Raw genomic sequence first — 20,085 nt, 5'->3', positions numbered from 1 at the left:
ATGTGTAAATTATTAAGTTGAACTTGGCGCCGATTTTAAATAGTTTATTTAGATAGAAAATTTCTTTCTTTTTTAAAATTTTCATTAAAATCTGACACGGGACATACAAGAAAGCCATTAATTTAAAATTTTGTCTGTTCCTGATAATCACGAAAACGGCTGGAATAAGTCCAGATGACATTCACATTTCATGACATTTTCATATCTCACATATGGATTAATATGGACTTTTACATGACTATTAAAGCCCGCAACAACTATACCGAGATGAAATGAAATTTTAAACAAAATTCAATATTCAGATTGCCATTGAACCAACTAAATTTACGCGGACAAAGTCGCAGGGCAAGTTCACGAGGACTAATCAGAATCTCCTACTAATATTATAAATGTGAATGTAAGTTTGTTTGTTAAGCATTTACCCCGGAGCTACAGAACTGATATTGATGAAATTTGGTACAGCGATAGACCAGAGATTGGGAAGGGACATCGGCTACATTTTATCCCGGAAAAAACCATGATTCCCGTGGGATTTTTGAAAAACTGAAATTTACAGACGAGCTGTAACCAAAACCAATAATAGGTTTAGTTTGCCATAGCAATCTTCCTCGAAATAAGATTCATATAATTATGTTGGGAGCGACAGCGAAAACGGGAACCGGAACTTTTTTTATATGAAGATAAGGGACGAGACAAGCAGGACGTCCAAGCTGGTGGTAATTGATACGCCGTGCCCATTACAATGCAGTGCTGCTCAGGATTCTTCTGAATTATTTTGAGCGGCACTACAACTGCGCTCGTCACCTTGAGACATAAGACGTTAAATCTCATTTGCCCAGTAATTTCACTAGCTACAGCGCCCTTCAGACCGAAACACCGTAATGCACATTACTGCTTCACGGCAGAAATAGGCACCGTTGTGGTACCCATAATCTAGCAGGAATCCTGTGCAAAGGAGCCTCCCATTGATAGGACATGGGAAAATCTTCAATTCCAAACTTGCTTATTATTTTGAAAACCTCTCTATCTACAAGGACGAAGTCGCGGGCAGCAACTAGTATTATAATATATAGACTTTTATAGTTACAAATGTTAACACTACTACTACCAGGTAGTTATTAACAACCTTGACTCACACCTATATAAATACAATTTCAATATTTGACTGATAAGTTGTAACATTGGTGAATTCTACTCAAAAGATATCATATTTTTTTTATGGAAACAAACAAGCATCTGGGTCATCTGATGAGAAGTGATCACCACCCCTCACACTCCCTTGCAACAACAGAGGCGTCACAGGAGCGTTGACGGCGTATTAGATAGCTTCCTATGTCACAGAATCCCCAGAACAGTGCTTAGGGTAATTCATTCCAAAGTTTGGTAATATGTGGTAGAAGGTTCCTTTAAAAACTGCACTGAGGATGTCAAGGATTGCCACTCATTTAGGTGGTGAGCATTCCATCCGGCTGCATGAATCAAACAGCTGTTCAGTCTTTCAGAACACTCCCCATGACTCTCTCTCCGATTATCTCCGACAATTTGAGCAGCTGCCATGTACGGGAATGTTTTGAGTCGACAATGGAGGGCACCATACCAGAGATGAGAGCAATACTCATAACCTGCATTATAATCATAAGTTCACTTGAGTTTCTTCAAAGCCAATTTTGATTTGCCTTCTAGTTGACTGCGGAATTGGCAATGGGTCAAGCTTACAAGACCAGTCCTACATATAGACATAATCAGTCATTAATTGGTGAATATTCCAACCATTCTTCATTATTACAACAAAAAATATTATTTCAGTAGACACTCACATCACCCTAGATGAAGTTAATTGAGTTAGTATTATTTACTATCAAGTAAAAAATGTAGATATGCTCTTTTTAGCATCAAGGTGTTGCATGACAACACATTAGAAATGAAATAGATTATATTGTGTAGAGTTATCCTTCTTGAACTTCTGTTGTACTTTTTTTTATTGGATAAGGACAAACAAGTGTCACCTGGTGTTAAGTGATCATCGGCACCACATACTTATGCAACACCAAAGGAATCACAGTAGCTTTGTCGGCCTTTAAGTAAGGTGTACACTTTTTCTTTGAAGGTATCCATGTCGTATCATCCCGGGAACAGAGCACAAGGAATCTAATTACACAACTTCGTTGTGCCTGGAAGAAATAGCTTTGCAATAATATAAATAAAATTCGTATGCAATAGTTGATGAGCGACTGCCAGTACTGTTTTCGTCAGGGTCGCTCAGTGTGATCTTCTTGGATACCTTGCCTAAAAATGCGCGCAAGCGGTAATCAACTATGCAACAATATCAATGATATGCTGCATATCAGCAGTCTTCATTGCTATGCAGATGCCATACTTGGCGTCCTTAATGAAATCAATTAACGGCTGCTGTTTTCCCAAATCAATATGACTATGGGACCTTCACAAAAGAGCATACTCCCACCTTAAAAGCCAGTAACACATCTCTTGACACCTGTTGTTGTGGATGTACAGGGGTGGTTGCCCTGCCCAGGCAAATGCCTCCTCTTATATTAATTATAATAATAAGATTTCAAATGCATTCCAACAAACCCCCATGATTTTTGGCCTATTATGTAATAATATACAGTAATACTATACTTATGAGTTATGACATATGCACATCAGATTTTAAGTATATTAATTTTATTAGTATTCTTACGAACATGAAAACAACTTACCCAGGAAATATGTTCCGCATAATGCTACTATAAGAAGAACAATGAAGGCTTTGCGCAATCTCTTTGGCTGCTTCAATGGTCTTGTTCTTGTGATATGTGAGCTTGAGATATCATCTTTTAACTGAAACAAAATATTCAATTAGTATCAAGCAAATGTTAAAATACCAAAAAATTTTAAAGGTACATGAAAGTGGAATGTCTGTCTGTCCGTCTGTAAATTAATTGTATAATTTTTCATAGGACCTCTTTTTTTTAAGCATTTGGTATCATGATTATATTATCTAAGTTTGAGTCTGGTGTTATGCATCATATATCTAGCAGAAATTACCATAAGTTTCACTTGTCAGTAGTAAGAGTTCATAGCTATCCGTCCGTCCGATTTAGTATTTATATCATACTTAAAGTCCAGACAAACATTGGGTAAGTAGAATAGGACGATGAATTGACCTGCAGGTCACCAAATTAAGTGATGCCCATATTTTCTGGGATACCAGCACTACCAGGATCACAAGACAGTGGAGAGATTACAAAGTACATAATATTCTTTCCTTAGAATATATTTTTAAGATTATCACATCATATATATTAAATATTATTTATTTTTCTGAAGAATCCGAATATACTTATCCACATTTTTAGAATATAATTACATGATATGTAGTAACATTGGAGCAATAATAATTTTTATTCCGTGAGTGAATGAAAACAATTAATAATAATTAAAAAAAATAACATGTAAATAGTAGCTAAAGCTGTATCTATCACCTAAGAATATCACATTATATTAATTTAAATGAAAAAACAAATGGTTTAGTAATTTTCAGACGATGTAGTAGACTATTTTTTTAATTTCGCATTAGAATAGTCTAATGCGAAATTCCAATGCAAATTTTTTGGTTTATCAGTTTCTTACCTCTAGATACCTGTAAGTGCTGAATTTTCCCATAATGTGTAAACATCACAACCCGGTTTTCATAATATAAATCCAAAATATAAATATTTCATGTTTTCTGTTATGCCAGAACATAAAGTTTAGTCTTAGGCGAGTAGCCGAGTAATAAATAATATTTAGATCGATTTATTGTTTTTCACTCAACCGTCAACAAAATAAATAGGGGTAATGCATAGAATACTTTTACCCTAACGTTGCCCTAACGAGGGGTAATGCCATATGATACTCTTTGGCCATATGCCAATGGGACTGGGTAATTTTGTGATACCCAGGCACTCAGGCAGCCTAGCGAAACTCCGAAACCAAAGAAGCGTGCGATTGTATGAAACGTGCAGTAATTGATAGATTGACAGATGACGCCTATAATCTTGTAAAAAACGGAGATAGCCGAAATCCACTACGTTAAAAGCAACTGTTTGATTTCAAACTTAGCCGGATTATACATCTTCGCATAATATATAGATAATTAATAACTATTTCAAACTTATGTCAAATCAGCGCACATTTCATACTAAACTAAACTTAAATTTTACTGCAGTCCATCTCTACGTAGTATTTATATCCTCTTTGAGTATACTAATTACCAATAATTCACAGTTGGCACCGTGGTATAATACCACTGTCTACTGTGATTATACTCCGCCTGGTATTCTCTTCCCGTGACAGCTGGGTCACGTTATTTTAGTGGCGTAAGAAATACCTACGCCATCAGTTGCGAATGCGAAGCCTGTGCCCTAGCCTACTATTAAGCCTGTGCTCATGGTCCGACTCAAAATATTTTTGAGTGAAACAACGCTATAGATGTGAGCGACACGACATTAGCAATGACGTAGTCTTAGGCCATCGTGGGAAAAAAATACCTGGCGGAGTAGGTATATTGCTATACCATGGTTGTCACATCTCAAAAATTGACCCTAGTTGCTAACGTTAACAGGACAACGGCGGGGTGGGGAACATGGAGAGGGAAAATGGTCGCTTCTCGACTTAGGTCCCGAATTAGCTTGATCGGCTTGTGCTTTAAATAAGTATATCTACGAATACAAATATGAAATAAGTTTATCTCAATTTTGTGGACAATAACTCAACTTGATTACCTATACTAACTTTAACGTTAAAAAATTCAGACACCACAGAGTAGGTATGGTAATTAGTAAAACTTATATTACGTAAGTATACGTATTCCCCCTTAATTCATAATGGTCCGCTAACTTAAAACAGCCGTTAAGGAGTGTTTTTCTCATTCTGACTTAGGTCAATAGAAGAAGAGAGAGTGAGAATTAGCAATGCTTTAAGTTAGCAGACTATTATGAATAAGGGGGATTAAGTTTTACTAGTTATATTTAGGTACCCACTACTAATTAGTTTTACTATTATTAGTTATTAGTATCTGCATTATTTTATTTATACTGGTATTGGAAAATGTAAACAGTAAATGATTTGCATGTTGTTATTATATTTAAAATTAAGAGTATTTAATATACTGGAAATTATTACATTAGTTCTTCTTCAAGTGACTTTTATGGCGACTGTTATGTGCATTTTCTGATAATCTATGATGTGACTGCTAGAATGGCCACGAACTTAGAATAATTACACATAGAAACCAAGTCCGCGCGCCAATTTTGAAGCACCTTAATTGGAGCCATAAATGGCTCCAAACGCCGGGGCGCTCCGTAGTGTTCAATGTCAATGCACGGCGAACGTGTCTCGCGAAAAAAAAATATTATGACGATTTGTGCAGTTAAATTGTGTCACAACACATCTGAAAAACAAAAGAAATGTGATAACATCACTTTTCACAGGTAAGCTTTCAGTATTTTATAGTATCTTGTAGTTAAGTCAAAATAGAAACGTTTTAATTCAATGTACAGTGTTGCCCGATTGTTAAAATATTTTCCCATTTTAACTGACTTCATTGCTCCGACTAATTAATTTTAAAACAGTTGCTACTGTTACTTACTGTTGTTGTTCTTTAATGTAGATGTTTGTGTGATTTAGCGATATCATATACCTGAAATTGTGTTACTTGAAAGTTGAGAAGTAAACGAACTTTATTTCCACACTTGTTAAAATGACAACTTATAGGAGTATTGCGTGTTGTTGTTCAAAGGATTCCCATCGACCCTGTTATTGCTGACAAGTGGGTGAAAAATATAAGGCTTAGTCGTGGAGAAGTATATTGGAAGCCAACCAAAAATACACGAATATGTTCAAAACATTTTAAGAATGAAGATAAGTACATAACACAGGGTGGATCGTGTAGGTTGCGTCGAAATGCTGTCCCTGTTAAGGTATAATTATCAAAGCATTATTTAGTACTTATCATGTGTATTTTGGGATTTTGTGACACAATGTTGATAAAAATAAATGAAGCAAATGATAATAAAATTACTTTTTTCAGGATTTACATATTTCATGCACAGGCACAGATGATCAATTTGAAGATAATGTGGATGATATTTCACCTTTTCATGGGCTATCGGTGAGTGTAATGGTTAATATAAACAACTTGACTGTCAAATGAGTCACATGTGACTCTTAGGAAAATAAATATTTTTCCCCACGCCCATTAGCCATTTTTGAGTCATAAAATAAAATATAAACAACTATTTTTATGAAATATATTTATTTAATACAGTGCTAGTGTGAATGCTATTTAACCTTACAGAAACAAAAAATAATAGACGTTTGGTAGTTTTAGACAGTGAAGTTGTTAATAACTATTTAATTTTAGTAAACTGTCTATGTAGTAAACTTACTTACTTGACTTTTTTTAGGGTTTAAATGCTGCTGAAGACAAAACGGAAGGTGCTCGTGGAGCTTCAAATAGAAATTTAGTTACTGAAAGTTCATCGCAGCCTGTAAGTAATCGTTAATAATTCCAATCAAAAGTGTTGAATTTGGGTATTTAAAATTTAACTGTAGATTTTTAAATTGGTCTTTTCCTTGTTGCACCCAGAACTTTTAAATATTGTGGCATGAACTTATAAGAATTTTTATTTTACAGAGTACGTCACGCGGGAATGTGAGGCGCCCATCAGACGACGAATTCGACTATATATTCGACACTCTTCGTATGGCCCTCCTTCGAAAAAAGTTAAAAAAAAGCACATTACTTAATCTCAAACATAGAAAAGTTATAAAAACTTTAAAACAAAAGACCAAAGTCTCCAAAAAGAGGAATAAATCGCTCAAAGGAATTTTAAGTGAACTACAAAAAAAGAGATTCATTAGTAATGATGTGTCTAATTTAATGTCTGAAAATGTTTTTGCAGCCGATTTATTCAATAACATGGTAAAAAAAATTAAAAAAGATAAAAAGCGTCCTATGCCAAAATACACACCTGAGTTCAGAAAATTCTGTCTTACGTTGCACTACCATAGTCCTCGAGCATATAGATACTTTCGTAATACTTTTTATACGTGTCTTCCACACCCAAAAACGTTGTATAATTGGTATTGCAGCATCGATGGATCACCGGGTTTTACAAATGAATCCTTTAAACTTTTAAAATCAAAGTCCCAAAGCTCAGACAAAACGTTAATATGTGGACTGATTGCCGATGAAATGGCGATAAGACCTCAAAATATTAAAGGAGGTATGGGAAATGTAGATGTTGGCGCAGGCACAACTAGTAATATAAAAGCCTCACAGGCTTATGTTTTTATGCTTGTTTGCCTGAATGAGCGTTGGAAAATCCCTTTGGGATATTTCCTAATTCACAGTTTGGAGGGAAAACATAAAAAAAATTAATAAACATATGTTTAGCTAAATGCCATGATGCTGGAATTAAAGTTGTATCTCTTACCTTTGATGGTCACCCCACCAATATTTCAGCGATGGAATTGTTAGGTTGTCGGGTTAAAGATCCAAAAAATATGAAAACCACCTTTAAGCACCCTTCATCAGATCACGAAGTGGCGGTATTTCTAGATCCATGCTTAAGCTTACTTATTACATGATTAAGCTTATCCGTAATCACTGGGAAGACAAAAGCCAATTCCTCGATGAGCAAAAAAATGTTGTGGATTGGAACTACTTGGTACTTTTAAATGATTTGCAGGATACAGAAGGACTGAACATTGCGAACAAGCTAACACGAAGACATTTAGAAGTACAATTATGAAAGTTAAACTGGCCATGCAACTTCTTAGCAGAAGTGTTTCTATCAGTCTAAAATTTTGCCGCGAAACCCTAAAACTGGACAAATTTGAAAAATCTGCGGACACAGAAAATTTTATTATGAACGACCTATTTGATGTTTTTAATTCAAGAAGATTAACACAATACGGATTTTGTCGGCCATTGTCAAAAGATACTAAAGTAAATATATACGATCTTCTTGAAAAAGCCAAAAAATATATCTTAAATTTAAGTATAAAAACTACTAGGAAGCGTACGTACCATGAGAATGAGGATGCTATAAGAATAAAAGTTCAGAGTTTTGAGTCAGTCTTAAGTGTTCAAAGTAATAAAGGTTTTAAAGGAATGTTGATATGCATAGAAAGCCTAAAACACTTGTATAAAACTCATGTTGAGGATACAAAAGAAATGGTCTATATTTCTACGTACCGTTTGAGCCAAGATCATTTGGAACTGTTCTTCGGCATGATAAGAATGAATGGAGGGCATAATGATAATCCTAATGTACTTCAGTTCAAAGGTGCATACAGAAAACTATTATGCCACATGGAACTACAAGCAGTGGTAACAGGCAACTGTGTGCCATTAGAAGATATTTCTGTCCTGACTTGTTCTTCTGCAATAAAATGTATTAATCTAACCACTTTTTCTGAACGTTTTGACGATGACGAAGAACAGCCGTACCAAGAATCAGAAAGACACGCACCTGATGTAGACATTGCTTCTCTATTAGCTTCGACTGATGACCCAAACTACAAAAATTATGTCGTAGGCTACATTGCAGGGAATGTTGCGAGATACTTAATGAAAAAAATTAAGTGTAATTTTTGTATCGATAGCATGCTCACAAAAGAAAAATTGTGGTTTCACAAATTGGTCACTCTAAGGGACAACGGCGGCTTAATTTATGTATCAGAAGCTGTTTACTTAATCTGCGGCATAGCCAAAAATTATTTCCGGAAGTATATGGCGGAGACAGATAACTAAGATAAAACATCAGAGACAAAACTTGCTTTGACAATTATGGAAAAACTTGTTGGTAGGTCTGTTTTCCCTAATGCATCATGTAAATGAGAAAAATCATTTGTCAAGGCTCATTATTGAAAGATATTTGCGCATTCGTCTTTTTTACGAGTCGAAAAAAGACAATGTAATGAAAACAGCATTATCAAAGCGGCAATTACTCAGGAAACAAATACAGTTTACAGGTTTCTAAACTGATTATTTTTTTAATAATTATTTTTTCTTTTTCTTAATATGGAGACTATTCGATTACAAATATTTGTTGATTTGATTGGTTTACTTTAGTTACACAGTATACAAATTCATAATTGTATACAATAATTAAAATATATATATTTTTACGTGTTGTTGTTTTCTTTAATTCGTTTCATAAAAATAAACATTCCCGTATTATAACAATATTACATTAACATATCCACACTTTACAACACATAGCTATTTATGCATTATTGCCAAAAACAAATGGTTATCAGTGGCCGAATCATTACCCCACTTTCGGGAAAACTACACAAGTGTATGTGTGCGTGTCGCCGAGCGTAAGCACGTAATCGGCCCGCCTGTGTGAACCGGTTTAGTGCGTCACTTTTGACAGAGCGCTTGTATGAAGACTATCTTTCTATGTGTAATTATTCTAAGACCACGAATTCTTATGTTTATGTTGAAATTCATATTGTTATTGCCACTTATGTTATAGCCATAGCCGTTATAGCCACTTATGTATTGACTCATCACGATATCTCAGGAACTATAAGGCGAAGAGACTTATAAATTTGGTAGGAATATTCCTTTCACCTAGTAGAGGTCAGCTAAGAAGAATTTTAAGAAGTATTTAAAGTAGTTCTAACTGCAAGAGTTTTTTTCATTATGAATAAAAAATATCTGTCGGGTCAGTTAGTATTGTTATAAGCTTTTTCTGAAATAGAACAAAATAGACAAATATGGCTTCACAACGTACATCTTATAACACAGAAAATTACAAAAAATTGAGGCTTGTAAATTCATCATGAATAACCATTATGATTTTTAGTAGTAACTAAGACGGATTTATACACATTTCAGCAGTCTTTGAGAACAGCTCGTAAATGAGACCCAGGCGAGGCATCCACTATAGTTTTTTAATCATACCACGAAACGCAGTTGCCACAGTTTTGATAAAATGTGTAGTGTGTTAGGAACAAAATACTTAATAGTAAAAGTAAGAAGTAATAGCAGGCAATTCCAGAAAAGCGTTCCAAACCACAATCATGTCGAAATTGAGATAAGAACACAAAACTGGTAACATGATTCATAATAACGGACTGACAAAAAATGGCACTCTTTAAGGTATATGTCAATAAGTGGTTTTCACCGTATAACTGTTCTTTATTGAGTGAATATAAATGAACAAAAAAATATATGTTATTAATTGGACTTTATATTTTAGTTTGAACGTATGAAATTATTCTTATAATGTTATAAATAGATGAAAAAAAATCTGAAAGTGAAGCCTTTTTTGTTTGAATTTGTGTAACCACTTCTAAACGGCATTGAATTTCAGTAATATTCTTTCGCATAAATTTTTGGTTAGATTTTTTTTACAAAGTGTACGATTCAATATAATGACTTATTAGGTTAAAAATAACTATTCCTTGTTTTCTATATAAAATCGCATGGGCAGGTACGTGCGCGGGCGACGGGCGGCAGTGTAAGTCGGACTGTTGTAATTTTATGGTGCACTAATTCGCGCATCCCGCTTTAGTGACACTTGTTTTATTTTAGTATAAGGTACTTATTGTGTAAATAATAAAATTTCATTTTGCGTCGTGCGTGGGGGCTGCTGTTGTCGAACTATCGATACTTTGGTTATCGATATATGATTTATTATAAGCCGGAAATCATCTATAATATCTATAGGGCTATCGAAATAACATTGAATAGTATAACTGTGTATAGAAAATATCGATACTATCGATAGATTATCGATATTATTTGGCTTCAATTATTAGCTGTAATAATATCCTATTGATAGAGGACTATTGAACTGAAACACTTTTGTGTGTCCTGTCATTTATATTAGGTAGGTACATTTTATTTCTATGGTATAACTCGGGCAAATCAACATGACGCCTGGCTCAAATGTCGTTTGTGCAATGTAGAGTGCAAAACAGTAGTTAAAGTGAAATTTCTTTAGGCGCATAAGGGTAATTTTTTACAAATAAAGCGGAAACGGAAGCGTCACGGAAATTTGAGACGTTTTTGTTGTTTTGTTGTGCAGAGAACGAATTTGGGGTCATTTTTAATTCCAAGATGGTCGCCACGCAAATTTGTTATTTCAACAATATGGATATTGAATCCGAGGTTGTCAAGGGTGCAGAGAACTAATTTGGGGTCAGTTTTGAAATCCAAAATGGCCGCCGCACAAATTTATGATTTCAGCAATATGAATATCGAATCCGAGGTTCTTAAGGGTGCAGAGAACGAATTTGGGATCATTTATTAAATACAGTGTCCATATGTGCCAATAAAGTATCTCGAAAATATGGGACGATTTTATCCAAGAAGAGGGAGAAGTAGATTGAGACCGATTGAGATAGAGTGAGAAATGGCGAACGTAGCATGAAGCGTAGGGGTCACCTGGTGTTAAGTGATCACCGCCGCCCACATTATCTTTCAACACCATAGGAATAACAGGAGCATTGCCGGCCTTTAAGGAAGGTATACGCGCTTTTTTTGAAGGTACCCATGTCTTATCGTCCCGGAAACACCGCACGAGGAAGTTCATTCAGCAGCTTTGCTGTACGTGGAAGAAAGCTCCTTGAAAACCGCACTGTGGAGGACCGTCAAATATCCAGATGATGATATATGATATGATATGATGTTGTGGCGTGTAGTGCGAAGCTGGAATTCGGCGGCAGGAATCAGGTTAAACAGCTCTTCGGAACACTCCCCGAGATAAATGCGGTAGAAGTTACCAAGATACACTTTCGACAACGACCAGAAGTGTTCCGGTCGGGTAAACTGAAAGCTGCTCGCCGATTTTGACGACGTGCTTCAATTCCGCACGGGCGATTTGCCGCTTAAAAATCTGGAGGCACGGTTATATTTCCTCATAATGAGGCGACGTTTCTACGCAACGCCAAGTGATCCAGCCGATCACAGAGCACTGGGTCACCAACAATTCAAGCCGCTCTGCGTGGCACGCGGTCAAATGGATCGAGCTGATACTGAGGTGCGCCAGACCAGAGATGGCAGCAATACTCCATGTGTGGCCGGACCTACGCTTTGTACAGCGCTAGGCCGGCTTGAAGTATTCCCGTGCTCTATTAATAACGCCCCGCTTCTTTGAAGCCAATTTGGCTTTGCCCTCAAGATGGCCACGAAATTGGCAATTGCTCGAGATTTCGAGACCCAGTATTCCGATACTAGGCGAGGCTTTAAGGGATGTGTTATCGAAGAGCGGTGATACGACAAATGGGGTTTTTTTGGTGGACAAGGTTCAAGGTTCTGGTCCACGATTACCCGAGAGACTTGCATGGTGTATACGGCATCACCAGTGCTGTCGTCTGCGTAGCATGTTGTGTATATTGGAGATGTCCAACATATCATTATATGCAAATATTAGGGTTGAACAGGTAATCAACTGTAAAGTAGATCCTGTAGATGAAGCCACAACCTGAGAGTTGAATAAAGCATACAAGAATTTATGACGATACGTCACTCAAAAGTTGGGAGAGCACTGGCACGGAACGCCAGAGGTCGTAGATTCGAGTCCCGCATCGTTCATAAAATTTTGTTTTCAAATTTTATTTGTGTATTTATATTTATTTAAAAATTGAGCCGATTGATATATGGCGCCAGATTCCAAAAGATTCTTTTTATTATTTTTGTTTGGATTCATTTTGTTTTGTTTTTGTACACAGACTTAGTTTACCTCGCTTCGCTCAAATATACGCCGCAGCGAAGCGGTACGACGAGCGACTGCGGCATCCTAGTTTACTGTATTGTGTGTAGTGTCACTTTAACAAAATATTTAGTACTAGCTGACCCAACAGGCGTTGTTCTGTATATATTACATTAAGTTTATTTTTTACCTCCTGAGAAAGTTAGAAATATATAAATTCTAGTAAGTTATTCATTTTAAACTATTCTTTTAATTTGGTTTCTAAAGGACGGGGGACACATCAAAGGAAAAACAAATTTGTTGTTTTTATTTCATTCCGAGCATTTTCACATTTATTCACCTTTCAAACCTACTCTGGGCTTCCACGAATAATTCAAGAACAAAATTAGCCAAATCGGTCCAGCCGTTCTCGAGTTTTAGCGAGACTAACGAACAGCAATTCATTTTTATATATATACTAGCTGATCCGACAGACTTTGTTCTGTATATAATGCATAAAATAATGTTTTTATATGAATTTGTCAATAATCTACAAAGCGCAGGTCCGGCCACACATGGAGTATTGCTGTCATCTCTGGTCTGGCGCACACCAGTATCAGCTCGATCCATTTGACCGCGTGCAACGCAGAGCAGCTTGAACTGTCGGGGTCCCAGTGCTCTGTGAACAGCTGGATCACTTGGCGTTGCGTAGAGACGTCGCTTCATTGTGTGTCTTCTACCACATTTATCACGGGGAGTGTTCCGAAGAGCTCTTCAACCTGATTCCTGCCGCCGAATTCCACCTTCGCACGACACGCCACATGTTAGGATATCATCCTCACCATCTGGATGTGTGGCAGTCCTCCACAGTGCGGTTTTCAAGGAGCTTTCTTCCACGTACTACAAAGCTGTGGAATGAGCTTCCTTGTGTGGTGTTGCCGGGACGATACGACATGGGTACCTTCAAAAAAAGCGCGTACACCTTCCTTAAAGGCCGGCAACGCTCCTGTGATTCCTCTGGTGTTGCAAGAGATTGTGGGCAGCGGTGATCACTTAACAACAGTTGACCCGTACGCTCGTTTGTCCTCCTATTCCATAAAAAAAAATATCATAACATCAAAAATTACTTCGTAAAATATGCAACCTGCTGTCGTAATGAAATTGTTTCACAGCAGAATTGTCAAACCGTGCGTCAATAAATTCTGTCATAAAAATTATGTATGGACACATCAAAGGAAAAACAATTTTTTTGTTTTTATTTAATTTAGCAGCATTCTCCTATTTATTCACCTTTTAAACCTTCTCTGGACTTCCACAAATAATTCAAGACCTAAATTTGCCAAATCGGTCCAGCCGTTCACAATTTTTATCGAGACTAACGAACAGCAATTCATTTTTATATATATAGATAGATTACTATCAAACACTCATTTTATCGAGTGTACTATAAAAAGATTTTTGGATAAAAGATCACAATTAACTTAAAAAATTATTATTACTGAATTTATTCCTTTACAACATTTAATATTAACATGGTTAGTGTTTTTTTCAGTGTTACAGATTATATTATCTGTTATAACTTGTAACACACTAAGAGATATCATCGCAGTTACCGTTGCACACTCTAAGGTTATTGTAATTAGGTATTTGATAAGTTTTTCTCGAAATAAAATATTTTAAAGGATTACAACGCGTGAAATTGTACTCTTTAATATATTTGTTGTATTTGTTACATTTGGAGTTTTCTTCTTGATATCTATTATACATGACAATGATAGCGATAGAGTCCAAATAAAACATAGTAAAAATATAACTTTTTAACTATGGAAAATAAATAAATCTCAAACAATAACACGAATAATTATTTAATTTTTTTTTTATTTATTTTTTATTTAAGTAAATATTTTTGATTAATTTCCATATAAATCGAATAACAACTACAATTTACTATCTAAAGCCGGTGCACCAATGTTATACCAATATGTATATTGGTATAACATTGGTGCAATTGTATACATTAGACGTTAAAAAATATAAATATTATTCGTTTTCGTACGAGAAACTAAATTGAAAAAAAAAACTTAATTGCACACTGTACATTGCCCAAACGACATTTGAGCCAGGTGTCATGTTGATTCGCCCGAGTTGTACCATAGAAATAAAATGTACCTACCTAATAAAATGACACGCAAGGTGACTCAACATGATACGCAAAAGTGATTCAGGTGAACAGTCCTTAATCAATAGGATATATATTATATCTTAAATGACATCATGACTTAGAAGCCCAACCCACATGCATGGAATACACTAATATTTATTCAACTTTAAACACGAATTCCATAAAATGTGATGTTTGTGGCTTGGAACGTTTTTCAGGAATTAAGTCCAAAATTTCACAGACATTTCAAATGTAGGCACATTTCTGGCTTTAATCAACAACATTGTAACCCTATTGCAAAAGGGATAAACGGCTCTGTAGTAGCGCGAGATGTATCGGTATGGTATAGCTCGGCTTGTTTTTGAGTCCGGTAGCCCTATTCTCGTCAAAGCTCAATATTTTACGAAGTGGTGTTGTGTAAATGGTAAATTATTTAACTTTAGAGTTTCATAAGTTTGCTGAAATCTGACATAGCTAAGGAAAGGGACACAGGGCTCCGTTTTTTACTACCCCATACTAAAAGCGGTGTTAGTCACGTAATCTCAAAATCATTGGCGTCAAGTTCCGATTCTAACCAGTTTGGTCTTGATTCGTACTCTCTGAAAATTTTCCTAGAACGTTAACTGAATTGGAATGATATTTATACACGAACTAGAAGCCTGCACGAGGTTACCAATACTGTTGTACAATTTTAAAATATTACGACTATATACTATTTATAGGCTTATACATCAATTAAATGATGTATTCTTGTCAATTCAACAAAGTCATCATTTTGCATAATACTCTCTCGCAGCTCTCAACAATTGACCTTTATTCTTGTTCCGACAGTACGCATCATACGATTTCCCTAAATCGGAACGTAACTTCATCGCAATCGGTGAACCGTCAATTTGTGTTCCAAGAACACGAAATATAACTTTTTGACATAAGGTTGCTTCGATCCTATTCTCGTTTTGTTACGAGGATGCAAATATACAACATTATAAATAGTAATAAGGTGGTGGTGGGTCATGACCATGGTGGGCTTCAGTGACGTTTTCAGAAGACTGTAGTGCCATCTGTTAGTTGGCCCGAAAATGAAAGTTTCGTCAGCTGTCACTCGCTTCGAAACATTTCAACTTTTCTTTATTTGTGTCACTGCGGTCATAAAATGGCGACTACTTCTAGCGTTTGCGCATGTATATAGCTCTCGTGTTGCATTTTGCATATTTACACTACTAAATCTATCCTTAATGTTCTATGTTGTGACAAAATTAAATAACTAACTCTACGCACAATTTCAATATGTTAAAAAATTGCAATACCTCCATTAAAAAGGAGAGTTAGTTATTTAATTGCGTCACAACATTAAAAATGAATTATATAATTTCGAGCTTATATATAGTTATTTTCGGGGCCAATCACCATATGGCGCTAGTTTTCAAATGGACAGCTCATAATGCGTAGAGAGGGCTCTCATTTCCCTAATATTATTATACTCTTTGGTGGGCTTGATGGGTATTGGCAGTTAGGTTTTGGCCGTTGCGTATAGGGAAAAAAAATTGTGTACATACACACACACACCGAAATGTTTTTACTTTTTTATCGATAAATAGGTAATAGTTCTAATTTCTATACATACATCATAACGTGTGTTTATCGTTTAGTTTTTAGAGATTAGACCTAGTTGGAGTATATAATAAATTCTTTGATTTTGACTTTCCTCCCATTTTATTTTCAAATATACATTTTATGGTAGCGACTTACTTTAATGCTTACCTTTTTTACACCTAAAAATTTCATGTTTTCAAGTGAATTATCACAGGAGTTCACCTGGGTCCCTACATACTTAGAAGAATATTTATTGTGTAACCTATATGGCTATAAAGTTTAAACCGTTAACACAATCTAAGTTTGTGTAGTGCTCACATTTGATTATACCTAATAAAGCACAAAAGCAGAAGCAGACCACTCAAGTTACTAGTTAGGTAGGTATCTATTATCTACCTTCCTTAAATTTCATAGTACCTATATATTTTGATATTGTATTTATCATTTATATTTATTTACCTAAGCGCTCACTACCTACTCACCTTTCTTTGCCGTAGATCACTCATTGTCTTTATTTGATGTCACTTAAACTCACTTGGTTAGCTAAAAGTAGGTAATAAATAATTACCCTTTATAATATATTTTCTTACCACTACTACTAGTCACAGAACAGACTAACATTTAATAATAGTGAATTTGTGAATTAATTTATTCTAATGGCAGTTAAAACTAAAACGCTACTCGCTAGAAACCAAGGTCGCAAATGCGAGACGATTGCGACTGATAATACTACGAAGTCATTTGAAACAACTTATCATTTTATTTAACAATTTATACGTAATATTCAGTCAGAACAATTCAAGAGATCAGTCACGCTATAAGGTTATGGTTTATATTTTGTACCTGGTAGGAGTAGGTAGGTAGTAAATGTGATCATAAAAAAATTTCGATAAAATGTTTTTAATAATATCAGTACCTACCTAATTAGGTAGGTACTAGTGTTAGGTAAATTTGTTAATAACCATTCTTATAACACTAAAGTGAATTGCATATGGCATAATACTCATAATTACACAATATTATATGGGTACATATAATAAAACTACACTGATGCCTATAAATGAAAACTTTAATCTACTTAATTAAAATATTATATCAGTATGAATTTTATAGATGCCTGCAATTGTTCCTGATAATTTTAAAAATGATTGAGTCTCCACCGATTTGGATACAGATTTTAGTGAATTTTAGTTTTTTATTTAGGGGCACCTATGTATTATTTATTTCTTTGGGTTCATAATTATATACACCTTTATTATGTAATGTCATTAAAGAAGTTTTAATTGATGAAAGAATTTTAAAATATTTGTTAAACAAAGTTTAAAAAAAAGCTTATTATACAATTAAAGATTATATAACAGGCAAAAGTGCATGGGATTAAAGCAATGTAAATAATTTTAAGGTCTGCATACTATTTTAATTTATAAGCAGTAGGACTGTATTATTCTATTATTTGTATATTTTCTTGATTTCAAAAAGTGATGTGGTTATCCTATTTTGAGAAATAAACTATTTGAATTTGAAGGGGCAAAAGCTCCAGGATAATAAATACATATACAATTACTATATGAAGGGAAAATGAAATCCTCACAGTTATCAGCTTCCAAGTCCTATTAAAAATACACTAGGTAGGTACCTACTTTATACTGACACTACTTTATCTAGTCACTACAAGACATATTATTTAATTTGGAAACTTATAGTCTACCTTAATTTTTCCTATAGGTGTACTAAAAATAATAATTGTGATACAAATCTCAATATCTAATCTAATAGTACCTACAATTTATGTAAATTTTTAAATCTATGGAAAGAAAATACTAAGTTATGGTGTAGCTATCATTATAATTAGATCAACATACACCTATATATTTGTTTAAAACAAACATTTTTAAAGTATGTATTGATTTTTAGTGTTCCATTTTGTCTTAAACACATCAAATATTTTGATGTCAGGAAAATCAACAAAATTGTTAATACTACTAATTGCGGGTTCTGTATCTATGAGAAAGGTTGTTGTCGTCAAAATCCTCTGGAACTTGGATTGTGTCACATGAGCTAAAGATACACAGACTTAAGAAGAAATGGGCAAACCTCACAAGTTGCTGTCGACAATAACAACACCTGCACTATCAATCCAACAGACACCGGCCATAACATGGTCATGTAATCCTGAAAAATTTAAAAGGGGCCATGGCCAGCTAACGGGCAAAAACCTTTTTAAATAAAAAACGAGATTGCTCTGAGAAGTACTCGAACATACCAGGTATGTTCAGAACTTCTGGGAGGACTTGTGCCAGTTTGAAGTAACTGGCCAACACATCATGCAAACTGTACCCAATGAAAGGGTCTAATTAACAGAAGCCCCCATATATAGTTTCTTGCTACTTCTTCTCATTAGCTCAACCCTTTACAAAGTCGTAGTAGCTTCAATAAGAAAAAAATTGTTTTGACCTCTAAGAGTGTGATTTCCGTGACCTACATGAATAAAGTGATTTTGATTTGATTAAACCAGTTCGTTTACGAATAAAAGGGCAATAGACTCATTGGATCGGATATCTGAACAGTAGATTTTTTGTGGTTCCCGGTGGAGAGAAAAGGAAATTATATATAGGAATAGCTTTATCCACAAAACATTCCTTAAAAGAGGGCTCTCTTAACAGTAAAGATGAAACTCTAAAGATTAAGAGTTCAAGGAGACCTTGACAAAGTTACCAAATTTTTAGACTAATCTAAGCTTTGTAAGAAATGTGTTAAATAAATATTTAAAATTATAACCAATTACAATGCATAGTGAGCATATTTATTTTAATAATAGAGGTTACGTCGGTTGTGCCATCATAGTATCAAAATAAATGGAAAAAGAAAGGCAATAAATACCTAGTACATAAAAAATAAAAAAAAATCAGCTGCAGAATTTACCCTTCTGTCAAAGTTCAAGAAGTTTTACCATCTATCAACACTAGGTTTTTGCTATCGTTATCTATCTCTTATCGTTACTGAGTAGACTTGGTTTCATGAAAGAAGTCCCGCGGCGAGTAGTGTCAAAAAGGTAAAAATCAACATTGGAAGTAGGAGCAGACTATTAAAGTAGGAATTCAAATAAATATGTATTATTTGTATTTTAATCTGATATTGTTTCTGTAAAAACTACTCCAAACGGCCGAACCGATTTTTATGACATTTTTGTGCATATCCGGTAGGTCTGAGAATCGGTCAACATCTATTTTTTATATCCCAATTTTTTTTTTTATTAATTTGTATGACATACAACGTTTGCTGGGTCAGCTAGTTGTATTTATATATTTCGAAGTATTCAAAGAAAATATTACATTTTAAAGCCAAAAAAAGCAGGGTTCTCGATGACAGAATCGCCCACCCAGTTATAACAAGAACATAAACTTTGAACAAGTTAACATTACCACTTCTTGAGATTTAAGAATTTTTTTAAGACGAGGACCAACGATCGTTCGGTTCATCTGATGTTAATTGATCCCCGCCGCCCATATTTTCCAGCAACACCAGAAGAATCACAGTTGCGTTATTTATTTGCAGGCTGTGAATAGCAATCAAAGATACATATTATGTATATTGTATATACACAATAGATGGATAGTATTTATTATTATAATC

General features: G+C 34.8%; 1 protein-coding gene and 1 long non-coding RNA gene across 4 annotated transcripts in view; one reads left to right on the top strand and one right to left on the bottom strand.

Moving 5' to 3' along the window:
* LOC126966928 (ectonucleoside triphosphate diphosphohydrolase 5) overlaps nucleotides 1–17,096 on the bottom strand; it is a 58,039-nt gene extending 40,943 nt beyond the window's left edge. For 2 of the 3 annotated variants that reach the window (XR_007729855.1, XM_050811237.1), the window contains exons 1-2: nucleotides 3,634–3,922; nucleotides 2,721–2,841 (exon numbers count right to left, since the gene is read on the bottom strand). Coding sequence is in view for 2 of the 3 variants with exons in the window: in XM_050811237.1 (XP_050667194.1) it covers nucleotides 2,721–2,841; nucleotides 3,634–3,666 (154 nt within the window). In the remaining variant the exon portion in view is untranslated. Of the gene's footprint in view, nucleotides 1–2,720; nucleotides 2,842–3,633; nucleotides 3,923–16,934 lie in introns of those variants that run through there. The other variant, XM_050811249.1, reaches the window with a different exon arrangement.
* Nucleotides 17,097–17,172: 76 nt separating this feature from the next.
* LOC126967619 (uncharacterized) lies at nucleotides 17,173–19,177 on the top strand. Its single transcript, XR_007730051.1, has 3 exons — nucleotides 17,173–17,308; nucleotides 17,978–18,080; nucleotides 18,367–19,177. It is a non-coding gene; the product is annotated as an uncharacterized LOC126967619 (long non-coding RNA).
* Nucleotides 19,178–20,085: the final 908 nt, after the last annotated feature.

This window comes from Leptidea sinapis, chromosome 1 (genome assembly GCF_905404315.1).
Source record: "Leptidea sinapis chromosome 1, ilLepSina1.1, whole genome shotgun sequence".
Taxonomy (NCBI): domain Eukaryota; kingdom Metazoa; phylum Arthropoda; class Insecta; order Lepidoptera; family Pieridae; genus Leptidea; species Leptidea sinapis.
Note: the sequence above shows the minus strand (reverse complement) of the source record. Positions and strands in the feature narration are given on the sequence as shown.